The following is an 18,143-nucleotide window of genomic DNA, read 5'->3' as shown; positions in this document are numbered from 1 at the left end:
ACCCACAATAAACATTTTTTATCGTTTACTTTTTACGAGAAATATTGGCTTATTTTCGAAGCGATTTTAAGCAATATAGCATTAATCCTTATCCAATTAGGTACCTTAAATAAATTGTGCATTCAATATAGATCAATATGGCCCTTTACACTATATGATTGAAAGGAATATTTTCGAAGATATTACAGATTTCAAAATTGCGGAACGTAGCGTTTGCGGTGGTACCGGCCGGCCGGGGCGGCGGGAGCGTGCTATAGGCGCGTCGGAGGCCGCGGTTCTCCCTGTAGCACTTTGAATTTAGCAGTGATCGGACGCGGTTATTATCGGAGCTCTCTAGCGATTGAAATAACAATCCATACTTAGTCTGTCTATGTGTCTCGCTTTCACGCCAAAACTACTGGATCCATTTTTATAAGAAATTTGGTACACAAAGTTGTTGAAAGTATTGTCATGTTTAGAATTTTTAGAACTAGAAGCATAAAACTTATATTTTAGGCTGTACACTTATAAAATAACATATCATGACACCCACTCGGGAGGGAATTTTGGATATTCTACCCCTAAATGGGTGAAATAGGGGTTGAACGTTCGTATGGATTTTTTTAATTTAGAAACATGAAACTTTTTTTGGGATATTGATTAAAAAGGAGTAGATACTTATTTAAGTGTTTCTGCATATTCTATCCCTACGGGGGTGATATAAGGGTTGAAAGTTTGTATAGAAGTCCGTCATTTTGAAGTTAGAAGCATGAAATTTTATTTTTGGGCTACCGAAAAAATGATTTGATACGTATTTAAGCGTTTCTGGATATTTTACGCCAAAGGGGAGAAATAGAGTTTGACATTTCGTATATAGGATAGTTTGGAAGACCGTCATTTTTGAAGTTGGAAGCATGAAACTTTATTTTTGAGCTACTGATTAAAAATGAGTAGATACGTATTTAAGCGTTTCTGGATATTCTACCCTAAGGGCTGAAATATACACCAATGTGGTATACAAAGAGGTATTACATTAACGTAACATTTTAAGTTAATTTGTAAATATATTCATATTCTACACGGGCAAAGCTGCGGGTAACAGCTAGTCATTAATAAATGAACCACCGAACAGCCGAATTCGGCATTGGAATGTTGGAATGCTGTTGGGGGATGATTAGCAACCTCTAAACAATATTTATAAACCACCACGGAGGCAAGCCTTTAAGTAATTTCATCAAATTTAAACTGAGTCGATTGGAATATACCAATATAAAGGGACATAAGGTCCAACCGCTTTTTCAGACATTATACCAAAAATGTATAAACGATTTTTTAGTTGTGTTTGGTTTGTAGGATGAGAGGTTGCGTCAAATAGACACGGTCAAACAATTTTTACAGCCGTGTCAAATTTTATATCGATGGCAACAACCACTGACAAAATTGTGATACGGACGGATGAACGCATTAATAAAGACACATAGTTGGATGAACACTGACAATTTTGCCTTAAAATACCAAAGAGTTACACACTTCGACAGTCTATTGAGTGTTTGCATCTTGCAATAAATTTTAAATATAAATTAAACACATGAAAAGTGGTCCGTTGTTGGTCAAACCTGGGTAGAGTTTGACCTCAGAATCATTGGTAAGATTCACGTCTTCAATTTACTGGGCCTACTGGTCGTAAACATATTGTTGTGTCATATTGACGCATTATTAGCTTTTATTTCTAAGGCTAGGCGAACGATGGAAGGAAATATAAAGACTTATATAAGGAATTCGGGGAATGTTCTTGTCATTTCAGTTTAAATCCGCATATTTCTCTTAACGAACGACATACATTGTATTCAACTATAAAGTTCTCATTAATGTAATTATTTTAATGAGACGTCGAGAGCCGTGTGAAGGAAGTCTTGACTTGAAGAAATCGTTGTTTATATCGAATTTAGTTATATTTAGATGTTTCCGTTGATAATTTGCCAAATTGTCCAACGTTACTGAATATGAAAATTAGTACCTAACCATAATTATATTCGTGAACATTTTGAAATACATATATACTTTATTTATTTCATATCGGTTGGCAGATTTGAGATATTAACCATCCCGTACATTGTTAATGCGTCACTAATCTTTGGGAACTAAGATGTTAACTCTCTTGTATCTGCAGGTTTACTGGCTTCCTCAGTATTCAAACCAGAACAGAACAATACTAAGTATTGTTGTTTGTCAGTAGAATATTTGATACGTGGGTTGTACCTAACTAGACGGGCTTGCATAGAAGCCCTACCATCTAGTCAAACAGTTTTACTAATATTTAGCCAGTTCTGGATCCTACCAAAGGTCTTAAATCATTCTTGGCGTCAACTCATTTGGAAATTATTTTCTAGAAATGTAATTGATGAGTGATTTTCTTTTCTGTATATGCTTTTAGAGTGGATAGTGTTATTTCAATAATGGTTTTATAATTTACCACAAGTGTACCATTATTCGAAACTGTTTTTTACTTTCGCGTACTTAGTAATTTGTGTGTCAGTAGTTATCTAAATGATATATGAAATTTAATAAAAGTTGATACAAGTACTTTTACTTGTTAAAATTATTTGCAATAATTATTTTTGCTTAATTGCTGTTAAACTGTCCGTTGCTCTACTTTTTTTTTATAATCTAACTCAACTTCCTTTAACGTTAAAATTAGTTCCTGTGTTGCCAATACTAAATATTTTAACTGCACCAAATTAGCTAAATTAAATTTATAATGTTGTAATGCTACTTACGTCTTGTTTCTCAATTTCTCTAAGTTTGGTAAGTGTCCCATCTGTTAGGGTATCATTGCTAGGAACCCTTCTCTTCTCCATGAGAAAATCTTGGCATTTATTCCAACACGCTGCTCCAATGCGTGTACGTGGATACAAATGCAGAATTTCACCTGACATTTAAGCACATGAAAACTCATTGATTACTTGCACTAGTTTAAATTATTCCATACCATTAATTAAACCATCTTGTCTTCTGACGTAGGTACTTTATCAAAATATTTTCTATCATTAAACCTTGGATTAGTATATGTGTGCAAGTAGCTTTCAGCTTGAATTTTGATATGATCTAAATAAGGACATAAATTAATAATTCAAAAGCTCAACACCAAGACGTGGGTAGTTCAATAGCCCCCGTTGGAGTCGTGTTGAGTTTCAGTCCGACGTGAGGTCACGATAGGTGTGACTGACCGACATTGGTACAAATGTGCACGCTACTGTTCGGACTTATACATTAAAATCAAGGATTAATCAATATTATCATAAAATCTTTGATATTATTCTTCGGCCCCGACGACGCTTTGTGGAAAACGTATGTAAGACTGCGGAATTATTATTTTACGAACCTTCTAAGAGGTTTATGAACAGCGGGGGAGTGCGTTTGCCTGAATGTTGCTTATAGTGTTCGTAAGTGTGTAAATACTCGATTTTGAGGACACAAAGATTATTTCAATTGACTGAATTGACAATCAATCATGACTGAAGAGACAAAATATGAAGGCCTTATATGGTATGTCTAATTCTTAATGTTTTCAAGGGTCGATTACCCTTACTTACAGCGAAACTGGTTCATAGGAACGTCGACACGTGTGACCGAGAATTTGTGTCCTAATAAACGTGCACTCACCACTATTTTGATGTCACTCCGTTAATTAGAGTCGAGTATTTTTCTTTTGATGTCTGTGGTCGCCTAATGGTAGTCGTTGTATTGGTGGGGCATTAAGTTTTCTTACTTATTTAATTCTTCTTATTTGGATGAAATATGATATCTAATTCGGTTCCGTGGTTTAACAGACATACAGACAGACAGACGTACAGCGTTACATTCACATTTATAATATTATTAGTATATTGGTATAGCTATTCTAGGACCTAACCGTCATTCATTGAATTACGAATACGAATTTAAAGTAGCAGTTATAAATGGGCCGTTCATAAAAACATCTGCAATTCTTTATGAATAGTTGCTAATTGAATTAGGTAATTGTTTACGCGATTCCAATAACAGTGCAAGAAAATCCTTAGCCTGGATCTGTATCGCGTGCTGTTTGATGAATACGACTTTGTTTGATTCAATTTAAAGTAACAAAACCAAACCTAATTACTGTTTCAATTGATATTAATATTTTTACACAATCCATACAGGAGTTTCTCTTTTTTTATGGAAAAATAATTACTTCATTATTATAAGCTTTTTATTGCTGCAATAAATTAATTTATTAAGATGAACGCGGTGTTGAAATGAAGGTGACATACATTGAGCGTTGAAGTATTTTTAATGGCTCTTATTAAAGTTAATAAGTGCGGTTGAAATGTTGAACTGAATTTTAAACCAGTTTCATCTAGATTGAGTTAAAGTTATACACATCCTTTTGATACTTGTTTCTATTCTATATGGGCTGTATTATATGGATAATTGTTGTTAATATTAGTAATAAATAATTTTAGTAGTCTTAGTAAATTATTGGTGTATTTTTTTTATTGTAAAGATAAGCAAACGTATAGGCCCCGTGCGTATCACGATGCGCCTACTGTTGCGGCATCTCGCGGAACAGTGGTGACAATTCGTAGATGCCCAGCTGACTGGCGCCTTCCCAAGTAGTATATGATTCATACGCACTTCGAGGTCATTATTAATCGAAAATAATTAGCGTTATGACCTCGACGATAATCCAATGTGGTTTTCAATCAATCTATTTACATTTTTTTCGTGCAAAATCGATATCAAAAAGTAAGTAATGTACCAAAAAAAATTAGAAATCCAATCCTTCCGAGTGAATGTGTTGCCGCTTATTATTGAATTGAATTTTAGGTAAAAAACTATTCGAAAACAGGCATGTCTCCAACGTGAGATAAATTATCAATAATATATAGTCATAATATTTCTACTGACATATCATGGTTAGGGTAAAACAAATTTACTTTGAATATCAAATTGCGACACATAATTTGAATCTGTACCTTTGGGATGTCGCGCGCGTGTGTTCAATTACCTGTATCTAAGTGCCTCGGTGAAACGTAATTAGTATTTTGTTTGGCGACGATCCAATTGGAGTTTTCATGCATATAGAATGTTCGTCATCAAATAATAGTGCCTTATAATAACACAGTGCCTTTTATTATACGTGTATCGACCAAGTCGCATTGGAGCATGGCCCAAGGTTTTTCAGTTTTTTCCGCTGTGGTGGAATAGCCTCTAAATCTTAAGAATTTCCCCTTAAGTGGAGTGTTTTGTTTCTATGTATATAATCTAAAGCTACCACTGTTTCGAGATGTAGATTCTACCGATAAGAAGCGGTAAGAAACGCAGTAGTTACTCGTATTTCATAAATAAAAAAAGGCTTGAAATATGATCAATAATTGTTTAGCGAGATTAACCTCTGAGTAATCCGATAGTAATGTCCCTCATAAATAAAACTGTTGAAAAGTTATTTTACGAAAGACAACGCCCCGTTAGCGTCTTATGATGTAGATGACATCATAAGTACAAATCTCGTCGACAGTACTTCCAGACCAATTCGTTAAGTACGAGAAGCAGATCGGGGTCTATAAATGGTTATAGTTCCACAAATTGCAGGCCGACATCGCTCGTCGTTTCCGTTCCAGACACTATTGTACAAATTGCTACCTTGCCTTTTTGTCCGTCATACTTTGTAACATCTAGTGGAGCGCTGGATACTGTATTATTGGTTATAAAAGATTGTTTATGTTTATTTTTAACTAGCTGTGCCCGCGACTTCGTTCGCGTAGTTGTCGGAAACACTATCATGATTATCGTTTGATTGCTCACGTTGGTTTTTGTTATTATAATCGTCAATAAGATTTAATAATATGTTTTACAGTACTTCAGCGTAGATTATATTTTTAGTTTTATTTTCTTGTGGTAGAAGAACATACTGATTTTGCCCGCAACCCGATCTTGACAACGCGACATATAGTTGGCCGTGTGAAAAGCAGTCTTGACGTAAATCGATTCCTACGTGTTTAAATGTTTGGCCCTGTGATTTATTAATGGTTACGGCAAAAGATAACTTAATGGGAAATTGAATTCTTTTAAAATTAAAAGGTAAATCATTTGGAATCATTGGGATGCGAGGTATAAGCACTGTTTGACCAACTGCCGGACCAGTCAAAACTGTTGCAACGATCACGTTATTGCGAAGGAATTTTACTTGAAGGCGGGTCCCGTTACATAAATTTGGTGGTTTAAGATTTCTGAGTAAAATTATCACAGCACCTATTTTTAACTTCAGGGAATGTGGTGGAAGGCCGCTCGGGTTTAAAGAATTGAGAAACTCTTGTGGGTAATGGACATCATCTTCTTGATCCATTACATTATCAATAGATGTGTAGGTAGTTATATCGCCTGGAAGTTTGGTTAAAATTAGGTCGTTAATTTCGTCAACGCTACTATTTCTCGCCGCCAATATTGCCCTTTGACACATCCATTGGTAATCTTTATTTTCTATTTCGACGATATTAGGGTAAACTTTTGATATTAAATCCTCTATGCTAGTCACTTTTTCTCCTAAATCGCGATCAATTTCAATTTTATTTTCAGAATGAGGTACTTTTCCATCTCCTATTAAAAGTAACTTTGAAGGAAAATTTGTACTTCCTCCCCCCAAATGTGCTCTCATATTCGTAGATAGTTTTAAGGTATGGACAAATTTCCATAACGGTGAACTTTTAAGGCAAGACCTTACAATGTCTGCTCTAGTTCCTCTTAAAATTACCGGTAAAGTTTGTCTAAATAAATTACCAACATCTGTGTTTTTATTGCTTATTGTTATACGGTCAATTATGACAACCCTTTTCTTAAACATAAAAGATATATTGTACAATAGTGTACGATTGCGAATATTTTTTTTGTTAACAATTCGATGCAGGTGTATCGACATCTGGATGTAAGACAAAAGAAAAAGTCAATTGTAAATAAATAAATCACAAACAAAATTCATACTCTGCCTAAACAAACAAAACGTTCAACAGGAAATGTAATAGTAAATCTGAATGACTTTTCTTTGTCTTGGATTAGGAGAAAAGTTCATGAATTGTAATACCTGACGGTAGACATGTTTGCTTAAACACTCAATTTTGATTCCAATTTTCTGTCATTATATAGGACCACTATGTACGTATAGGGTTTAAAAAACATCAAGAAGAAGTGTATTTATCGATAGACCAGATTTACAAATTTGGAGTATATCATATATTTACAAACCTACCTTGGCTGACACCGCCTCCGAAAATAACAATAATTTTAACTATAATATATTATCGTAATAACTTTGCTGACTTTTAAATAGTCTAAATATTTTTAATTTCATTTTACATAGTATAAATCTAAAAAATATTGTGATCATTGTTTGTTATTCATAGGTTTGTGTTAAGTTAGATTTAAAGTGGGTAGGTACATACTTATCTCCTTGCGTGGAAACACAGAACGTACCTACATATTGGTAAGTAGAATAAGTTACTTGATTATTAAGTTGTAGAATAATAAGCAATTATTTTTTACTTTTTAGAGCATATTACTTTTTTTCTCTTTTGGAGTCGGTTTTTTTTTTTGTCAAAATTTTTGTTTCTAAAAGATTCGGCCGAGTATCGCTAACGTGCTCCTTAAAATTGTTCCGTTCCCTTCCGTACCGTTACTTTGTCAAGGATCCTATGCTCAGAACCTTACCAATCTTTCACCATAGTACCCTTGAAGTATATCCTTTATAATAAAAAAAGAATCATTAAAATTGGTTGGCACAATTTTGAGTTATTCTCCTATTTATCGTGCACATACATAATGCACATTTAGGACTTATATCGTTTTCATAGGGATACCATCATCGTAACAGGATAAAATTAAAATGTGGCCCCACGGGAAGCACTACCTTTCAAACAAAAAAAAATTATCAAAATCCAGTGAAAAGTTATGAGGTAACAAACATATAAAAAAAAAAAATACAGACGAATTGATAACCTCCTCCTTTTTGAAGTCGGTTGAAAACAAATAATATTAACTTAAACGTAATAAGATAAACAAACCGAACAATAAGAAGTTTAGATTGTTTCTCCTTTGGTGTTATTATTTCATAAGGTGATTATAGTACAACCGTGTTGAATATGCTTGAACGTAATAGAAATTACTTGAAATATTGAACTACTAATTTATTTGTGTAGTCATTTTAAACGATATTCACCTATTTGCTTATTTGCATAATTTATTTTCTCAGTGATGATTAATCTGCATCGGTGAAAGTATCGCTCGCCATTTTGAACTTTTTTACGTGTGTAATGTTATTTTTATACCTTATTTATACCGTGAAACGTTTGAATTGTTTACTTGCAAAGTACGAAGGAATGTTCATTGAAATTTTATCTTATATCGTAAGTTAAAACTACAGCAGATTATGATTTAAATGTAACCGATTTTAAACGATAAAAAATAATGAGCAAATAAGCTGATAACAAAACCTAATTTTGATAAATAATTTAACTATTAAGAATGTTAATTTTTTTAAGTCGTTATGTGCATTGCTACTTCGCAGAACTACACCGCGGGTGAGAGTGGCGAGCGCGGCGGCGGGGCTGACCCGCCTCCCCCTCAGCCGCCGCCGCGCCCCGCCTGCTAGCACACTCTTAACAAATAGACATATAGTGTCACGGACTTTTTTTTATTATTAAAAGAGGAATATATCTTTTATACACATTTTTTGAGTAACTTAAAACGTTTATGCTGCGCACGCATCGAAAGTCCATAAATGTGAATAATTTTCCTCGTTTTTGCAACATTTCTCACTGTCGCTGCGCTCCTATTGGTCGCAGCGTAATGTTATATAGCCTAAAGCCTTCCTCTATAAATGGACTATTCAACAAAAAAAGAATTTTTCAAATCGGACCAGTAGTTCCTGAGATTAACGCGTTTAAACAAACAAACAAACAAACTCTTCCGCTTTATATATTAGTATAGATGAGCTAATGAGCTCTACATGCGATATCGTTCATTGACTTGACTTTTACGTATATATACAGTATTTTTTAAAATAGAAACTACTTTATTTATATCGACTACTGATGAAAATATGAATATAAGTATGTGAATTTGTCTGTTTTGAATTTTAAAAAAATATCTAGACTTTTTAATAAAATATCTTTATCGCAAAGAACACTAAAAAAAAAAGTAAAGTTTCGTTTGACAAACCGGAAAGAAAAATATTGAACTATTTTGTTTTTGTATATTTATATATATTGTAACGTAATTTTGGCACACGTTACATGTTTGCATTCTTTTGAAATAAATTCAACAAAATTATTCAATTTCTAGCATATAATATTGGATGTCATCTGTCAATTGACTTGACAACAATTTCTAAGGTTATGTTTACGCATAGTTTTAAATTACCGCTAAATTTGACATTTGAAATTAAATGCACCTTTTATGCATTATGCATTTCTGAACTAATTGTGATTTATTATCTTTATATTATCTTTGAGATGATCTTTGACATTTGTCAAAAGATTCACTTTCCTTCCGCTTTTTTTGTCGAAATGTGACGCTAATTTATTTTCAAAGTTTTTATAACTCTTTTATAACTTTTGAATGAACAGTGAGTTCTATTATGAAGAATTGGAAATAAATCCATGTCAGATTATTAAAATTAATTTCGATATTTGTCGCCTCGTGGTAAGTTTTGAATCTTTCTTCGTAATTTGAATTTATTCGAATTGTACTGTGTCGTAACAACGATTGTGGTTCTTTACAGGGAATTTTTAGAATATTTCCCACGGTGCATTTTGTTATTTGTGAAAAATAACCGGGATTGACCGGGTAAGTCGTTTGGACTATTAAACTTTAAAGTATAGGATTTCGAAATTTGTAATATATTCTAATAAGAATGATTTCTCCTTTTACAATTATTTTTCAACCTTTCGCCGAAACTTAACCGCGCGAGATTTCATTAGAAATAAATTTACTTTTATAAAAGATTTGGCATTCAAACCTTATTTAAACCTTATCGAAACATTATTGAAACTTTATTCAAACATAATTTTTCACTATTTGAATTTACTGTTTAAATTAATTTATAATTATTTAGACATTTGGTTCAATCAAGTTGATAAACTTGACTTGTTTGTAACTTTAAGTAACTTAGTTGTTTTGAATAATTTTACCTAAAGTAGAAATTTGACATGTATTTAAATATTTTTCTTGAACTTAAAGTATTTTTTTTTACATTTAGTAAATATTTGATTAAGCTTAATTTAAACGATTATGTTAGATTTAAATTTAGAATATTATAAGAAAATTACTTTTTCATTTTATTTTAATAAAATATTTTTGAACATAGATTTGCTGTTTTTGTAAATCTATTTGTAATGTTAAAATAATTTATCTGACTTCCGGAGCACTTTCTTTTGAGGATTTGTTTAGTTTAAAAACTTTTCCAACTCTACCGATTTTTTTTATTTTTTGCCTCAAAGAAATTTAAATATTTTTTTCTATTGACACATTACTCGTCAATATAAACACACACCCAATTATAACGTTACAATATGTACATATATGCTATATTTATATAGATTGAATAAATACTTTAACTGTATGGAGACATTTTATTTTTATTTTTTTGTACTCAATGAGTTTAATGTACGGATAAGATTGTAAGATACTTTATAACGTTCTCAATATAAAAATTTTATTTATTATACACAGTGGTTTCAACATGTTGCCTATATACAGGCTTTATAAACGTTTTTTTTTAAATTCGTAGTGTTTAAAAAAAACACATATAAGAAGAAATATAGATTTTAGTCTGTTTTTATTGTGTTAACATGAATTAGTGTAAAACAAATAATAAAATTTAAGTCATGTATTAATTTATATCGGGATTGTTAAGAAATTGTAACAATATATTTAAGATTGATTATAAATAAACAAGAACAGATTAATTTATGTTTTAGGTCATCATTATACAGCTTGCAATAATTTATTAGCCCGTGCAGCTTCGCCCGATCGTATTATTTTCACCCTACGTAGTATCGTTTAGTAAAATAATGGAACATTGTAATGTTCTACAATTACTTGTAATTCTTTCAAGTTTGTTCCCTCAGAACTCTATCAGTTATCAACAGATTTTTTTATTTAAAGCTTTCCCATTTTAATTTAAAAAAAAATGAGTATTTTTATTATTATAGTTTGGATGTTATTGTGACTAAAATCGAACTCAATTGATTATGGTGTTTATTAGTAGATGCATAATTTGTTTTAATGTTGATATAATATCATCCGAGCTGTTTCAGGCATCTATGTTATCTGCCATTGACCCTATTCTGTAGAGGAAAATTGGCACTCGACCAATACTTTTGTCGATACAACGTGACCCTTAAATTTATAATCTATCCCGATGCTCTGATTATAGATATTTGAAAATAATTTAGTTATGACTAATCTCAGACTGCGATCAAAGGTCATCTTTTTCCAAAAACATAGTGGAATCAGACAAGTAAGAGCAAGCTAACAAAATGCGTAGGGTTATGTTTATAAGTTTATGCAATAATTTGCCATGACAACAATGATGATTTATTCTAAAACTAACGAATACATCCTATAAATATTTTGTTTACATTGGAAATCATTGGCTTAGACAGGTCGATGTTGAACTGTATAAAACTATTATATGTAGAATTAAGCTTTTAAGAACGAAATACCAAAGTACGAGGGTAAGATAAATAAAATAATAGGAATAATTAATATTGATTAAAAATCATCTTCCTTTAAAGCAAAAACGACGTTGCTGTTTTAGTGGAGACTATTAAATAAACTCTTCGGCTCTACGTTGGCGTTTAGCATTTAAAACCTTTTACATTACGACTAGGTATTCTCATTCACAAACAACGCAATATATACAAGCGTTCACCGTAAATCTTTCAGAAAATCTGGTGCTCGTATATAGTTGAATAGGTATATATCATCGAGCGTGGAATGATTACGGCCGCCCTTTGCGACTAGATTATACCATTACGATCTTTATATCTGAAGGAACACGAGTCAAAATCCCATTTGCATGTATAAGTACTTCGTGTGCATGGCAAGTCACGAACGGAGAGAACATTGCAATCGGCAGTTAGCCGGGAATTTCCTACAATTACGATGGTGTGCTCGTGTTCACTGACTAGCTGTTGATTTCCTTTTGTGTTATTGGATTTATGTCGACTTATTAAAGGGGAGAATGGACTGGTTTTGTTTTAAAAGGGTAGTGCTTGCAGATCACAATAATGTACAGTCAGAGTAAGAAAACCTTCGTCAGTTTTTTCATTCCTTTATCAAGTCGTAAATTCTTAGGACATTTTGAAACTAAAGCATTAAACAGAAAACTGCACATAAAATTAAACTAACATACTATGACATCTAGGTTCAAAATAGTGTACATTGCGACGCAATATGTCATACTCAATCGGTAAAGCAGATTATCGCGCATACTGAGCACACGAAAATAGACCTTAAGGTGACAAACCTTTTCTTACCCCGATTGTACTTGATCTAATAAAAAAACATCACTTTTGAAATCAAATTTTATGGTAAATATTAAATATAGAAATTGTTAACTGTAATTATGCCTCAGTAGACGTGTAAACCTGCCTTAATTACTGTATGAGATATATCGAACGAATCAATATTTCGTTAATTTTCAAATCGTTTGCTTTAATGTGTTATAAACAGATGTTAAATAGTAACATCGTATTCGCTAATTACGATACCGATTACGAAGCGGCTCGATCAAAAACAAGTTCGCTATAAAGTTGAGCAAACGATTTTTATTAGGGCCGTGTTTATATTTTGTAATTATGATGTCATCATTTTCATGTTATTGTTTTTGACTGTACCACAAGTTCGCAATGCATTCATCACATAAGTACATGTTTACAAGATTTAGTTATTAAAATACTTGACTTTTAAACGAAATGGAACTAGAATAACTTTGGTTCTTCCTTGTTTGACTATTACGTAGGCGTAAAATATCAACATTATTTTGTGTACATTTTAATTAAACAATGTTTGTGATTTGATCGGCATTAACTATTTCAGGCCTTCAAACCTACCAGCAAAATGCACGGAAGAGGCGCTGCGACACAAGGCAGAACACGCTAGAATGGTCGAGGCAGCGAGGCGCAGAGTGGAAAGAGAGGCAGCAGCAAGGCATGCAAGATTGCAAGAATCAATACGAATGGAGGAGAGACTCGCAAGACACGCGCGAGAATGGACGCAAACAATACTACCTGATTGGCATAACATGTAAGACTGATTGAAATCATTAACGTCCCAACGTTTGTTCTATTGGAGAATATTTAGCGTAATGAATGACAATGAATGGATGAGCGATTTATGTGAGAGTGAATTTTTCCAAAACATTTAAGATTTTGTCTTATTTTTTACTTTTATAAGAAAGTAGTTAACTATAACCGGTTTAAGATGTTCTCTATTTAAGATTAAGCGAAAATAGTTATTTAATTATCTAATTGAGATAATTTTAACAAATACTGATAATAGCTAGTTAGTAATTTATTTTCTTGGATTTTTTCTTACGAAACGCGTCAATTTTATGTTACATTTGTCTAAGTAATGCTTATATATTGCACGTTCCGAGTATAAGCTATAATCAAACAAACTTACACGAGTTCGTGTTATACCCAAGGGTAAAAAGTCGATCGACATGTGATTACGTAATATATATTAACGTGTTCGAGTCCATATATTTTGATTGAAAAATGAAGTGTATTTTGATAGCTACGTGAATCGTAATTGACCCTCTAATTCGAAGTTCAAGTTTTACATTGGCATAAATTTATATGAGATTATGACGTAAACATAAATAGTATATCTCTATCAATGCAAAGAAAATACTTTATATTACACATGATCATTTGTAAGATTGTCTGTCTGTATCTTCATGACGGTCCAAATTACAAATGAAAACCTTTGAACTATAATTATTATGGAGTACTTTGGATACAGGCAGTATTCAACGAAAAATGGGTTGAGACTATCAAAAGTTATAACAATTTACGTATATATTTATTTAATGTATAAAACTAATTTAAAATTTTAACGCGAGTAAAATAGCTAAATCAGAAAATGATACGTATGTACAAAATAATATATTTGTAGCGTAAAATTTTCTCTCGCCGAGTGTAAAGTAAATCTGAAAGTGTAACTGAATATAAATATTCCGACGTGTTTTTGTTTTTCCTCCACCCGTTATCTACCACAGACGTCCTATCCATCATCCGCTAAGTCATAATGGGGACGGGTTATATATTGTGAAGTGAACAATGCTCGCGATTTACATGAGATCCATTGTTTTTGTTGATTTCTTTGCAATCACTATTGTTGTATTGAATTAAACCCATGTTATCTGCGCTGCTGTTTAATGGGTTTTTTGGCACATATTGTTTGAGTTTTAAGATTATTCTTTTTTTACATGTTTTTAATGGCGTATCACACTCTAGCCCAATCTTTACTTTATTGTATTATATGTATTTGTTATTATAAAAATATGTTTTAGGTATAAACAATGCCAAGATAAAGACGTTATAATGTTTTAAATATTTTGGGTACTACCCAAGGGCTAAAATTAGTATATTTTCTTGTTAATTATGATGTTGCCAAGTTCATACTGTAGTGCCACTTATGTAGTAGTATGTAATTCGATATAATTTCAATAAAATTAAATGTTCTCTTGCAGGAAAAACGCAAAACGTACATTGGATCTTTGGTGGAGCGGACTTCCACCGGCGATAAGGGGTCGAGTCTGGCAACTCGCTATTGAAAACAAATTGAAAATAACACACGAAATGTACGAAGATTACGTCGCTAAAGCGAAACAGAAACTTCAAGAAGCACAGCTGAGGAGGAAACGGTTAAAAGTCCACACGAAAAATTCCTGCGACTGTAAACACGATGAACCCAAGAAAGATGACCAAAAACTAGAAGACAGGCTTTCTAGCGGAGAATTTTCCAAATGTGAAGAGAGATCGTCGAAAAGAACGGAGAAGTTGGCCAAAATGGACGACAGGATTGAAGAAAAATCGGAAAAACCAAGATTGGGATTACCGAGGAATTTTAGTGAGCAGAACTTGAAATCTATAAACGTCGATCCTGGGCCGAAGAAGTGTTGTTCGAAGTCTAACCCCAATTTACTAGATTATAGTGACGAATGTTCGATGGAGCTGATCCAGTTGGACATAGCGCGGACGTTTCCACATTTGTGTATATTTCAACCGGGTGGACCGTATTTCGATGTGCTACACGAGCTGCTGGCGGCGTACGTGTGTTATAGGCCAGATATTGGTTACATTCAGGTAATTATTAATCTCTAAATCAACGTTTCACTTTTCACAGAAGTGTTACTTGTTAGAACGATAGGCGGAGTGATAATTGTGCCAACAAATGTTTAGGGGTTACCGATGCAGATATACACTGGCGCTATAAGAAATATTAACCATTCCCTAAATGGCCAATGCGTCACCAAACTTTGGAGCTTAAGACATTATGACGGCTACCGAGAACTTGGATTTTCCTACATTTAGATGGTGTTAGATTTCTGAACCTTATAATTTGCAGTTGTAAGTGCTAGCTGTAACGAGGCTAAGTAGTAACCAAATTTGTCTTGATAGTTCGATATATTTTGTTTTCATTCATTTTGATATCAAATTATTCGTACACACAGACACTATGTTGGACATAAACTTGATTAGTAACAATAATAATCTATGAATATGATATATAATGAATCAATGTTGGAGCGTGATGATATATTTTTATACGTAATTTTTTGTGTTTAATGTTATGTATTCGCATTTTATTATTGTTTTAAATGTAAAGCTTGTCATACATTTAGCCACAATTACATTTGATATTTGTTGATACGGCACAAAAGATGCCTCTTTCCTCCTACCTTGGAGATAATTTCACATTCGTTTTAGGTCGCCTGGTTTAAAAAAGTAGGAGTACGAGTATCTATGGACTTATTTTCAAAATGTCAAGAGGAAATTGTTTACTTAAAATGCAGATGCTCCAATAGTGGCGTGTTTCAAACTGACGTATCATTCGTCTTCCAAGTTGGATCCCAAAACCATAATTTGTTTTAAATTTTAGTCGGTGGTCTGTTGCTAAAAACTGAGATGTGGTTTCCAGGGTATGTCATTCATAGCTGCCGTGCTCATCCTGAACATGGAAGCGCCTCAAGCGTTCGTCTGCTTCGCTAATCTCCTCGATGGGCCGGTCCTACGCGCCGCTTTCACCCGAGACGGCGACACTATGCAGGTACAATACGACCCTCACCCGGCCGCACGTGCGAGGCGCGAGGCGCGAGGCGCGAGGTGCTCGCATCGCTAACGATCCCCGCGTGCGCAGCGGCTGTGGAAGGCGTACGCGCGGCTGCTGCGGCGCCACCTGCCGGCGCTGGCGGACGCCGTGGCGCCCGAGCTGTACCTGCTGGAGTGGCTGTACACGGCCTTCGCCAAGGCCATGCCGCTGGACGCCGCCTGCCGCGTGTGGGACGTGTTCCTGCGCGACGGGGACTCCTTCCTCTTCAACGCCGCGCTCGGTACTGCCCGCTCGCTTTCCGAGCACCCTGTGTCTCGTAGACTTCAATACCAGTGATATGTATATTTATGTCGACCGCAAATATAATTGAGATCAGGGCCGGATCGTAAGTTTAGGGGGCCCTGGGCTAACACTGCTTTGGGGCCCACTTAAAACATATCTGAGCGTAGACTTGAAACCATACGACCTGTTTAATTTAATAAAGTCATGGATTCTTTCGCATTATCGTCTATTTTTGACTTTGACTTGACTCAGCTGGGCCCCCTTGAATGCATGGGTCCCTGGGCTAAAGCCCAAAAAGCCATATAGTAGATCCGGCCTTGATTGAGATAATTGTTATTGGTTAGATGTTGGTACCTATCAAGCTTTAGTATCCTCAGTAAAGGCTCGCCTTAGATCCTTCATTACGTCTTCGTAACAATTATATATTTAAACAATTACATAACACGCTATTTTAACGATTGCCTTGAAACTACAACAGATGCAAATGTTGTACTGACCCCGTTTAAACCAACGGCACGGCCAAGGAACGCAACGTAGAAATTGCATTGTATGAATGATAGCTAGAAACTAGTATGTGTCAAAGTTTTTTAATTTTTTACCTGTTATATAAATAAATATATATATAAACTTTTGATTATACATATCTGAATAATATTATGATTATACATATAAAAATATTGTAATGACTTTGTTTTGTTTCATATCAGTTATATTAAGTTACTTCAATGAAAATAGCTAAATCAAAAAAAAATAAAAATAGATTGACCATTGAAAATGATTGTATAGATAAAATATATCATAAAACATTTATATCTCCAATTAAGTCATATAAAATATTGAATATGATATTAATTAGTTGCATAATAAATAACGAACAATTTACTTTTAGGTATCCTCCATCTGTACCAAGACGAGCTGAAAGACATGGACTTCATATCCGCCGCTCAGTTCCTCACCAAACTCCCCGAGGATCTAGATCCAGAGGCACTATTCAAAAGCATATCCTCCATCTCGATGACCCTCGACGGCATGTCCTTCGAGGAGTTAGTCTCCTGCTGCCCGGTGGAAAACAGCCTGGACGATGACGTGACACTTCGATTATGATATACATGTGAGTGGGTATTCAATGGATTATTTAAGTTATAGTATTTAATGAAATTGTAGTTAGGTTTTATACTTAGTTAACGATCTATTTAAAAAATAATCTTCTTCATCATTGTTCACCAAATTATATAAAACTTTTGTATACTGGCAGGCTTTGCAATAATCCAAAATTCACAGAATAGTAACTATCGCTTATATTCCAATTTCAATTTTCTTCTAAACGAAAACTGAAACATTCAATTGTTATATTTTATCTAATATTTCACGTTATTTCTATATATTAGATAGTGAATAATAAATGTTAATGATATTATCTTACCAAGTTCTAAATCGGATTCGAAATTATTGAAAACAGTCCATACATTTAGCGCTCAAAATAATTTGACAATGTATCCCAAATTATTAAAGTTAACATAATAAAT

The 18,143-nt window shown here is 33.6% G+C and overlaps 1 protein-coding gene across 1 annotated transcript in view; it reads left to right on the top strand.

Moving 5' to 3' along the window:
• LOC113393157 (TBC1 domain family member 12-like) overlaps positions 1-17,940 on the top strand; it is a 48,074-nt gene extending 30,134 nt beyond the window's left edge. Inside the window, exons 3-7 of the mRNA XM_064217240.1 lie at positions 13,096-13,302; positions 14,753-15,368; positions 16,204-16,332; positions 16,423-16,615; positions 17,507-17,940. Coding sequence (XP_064073310.1) covers positions 13,096-13,302; positions 14,753-15,368; positions 16,204-16,332; positions 16,423-16,615; positions 17,507-17,721 — 1,360 coding nt within the window. The 3' untranslated portion in view covers positions 17,722-17,940. The remainder of the gene's footprint in view (positions 1-13,095; positions 13,303-14,752; positions 15,369-16,203; positions 16,333-16,422; positions 16,616-17,506) is intronic.
• Positions 17,941-18,143: the final 203 nt, after the last annotated feature.

Source organism: Vanessa tameamea, chromosome 16 (assembly GCF_037043105.1).
Source record: "Vanessa tameamea isolate UH-Manoa-2023 chromosome 16, ilVanTame1 primary haplotype, whole genome shotgun sequence".
Classification (NCBI taxonomy): domain Eukaryota; kingdom Metazoa; phylum Arthropoda; class Insecta; order Lepidoptera; family Nymphalidae; genus Vanessa; species Vanessa tameamea.
Note: the sequence above shows the minus strand (reverse complement) of the source record. Positions and strands in the feature narration are given on the sequence as shown.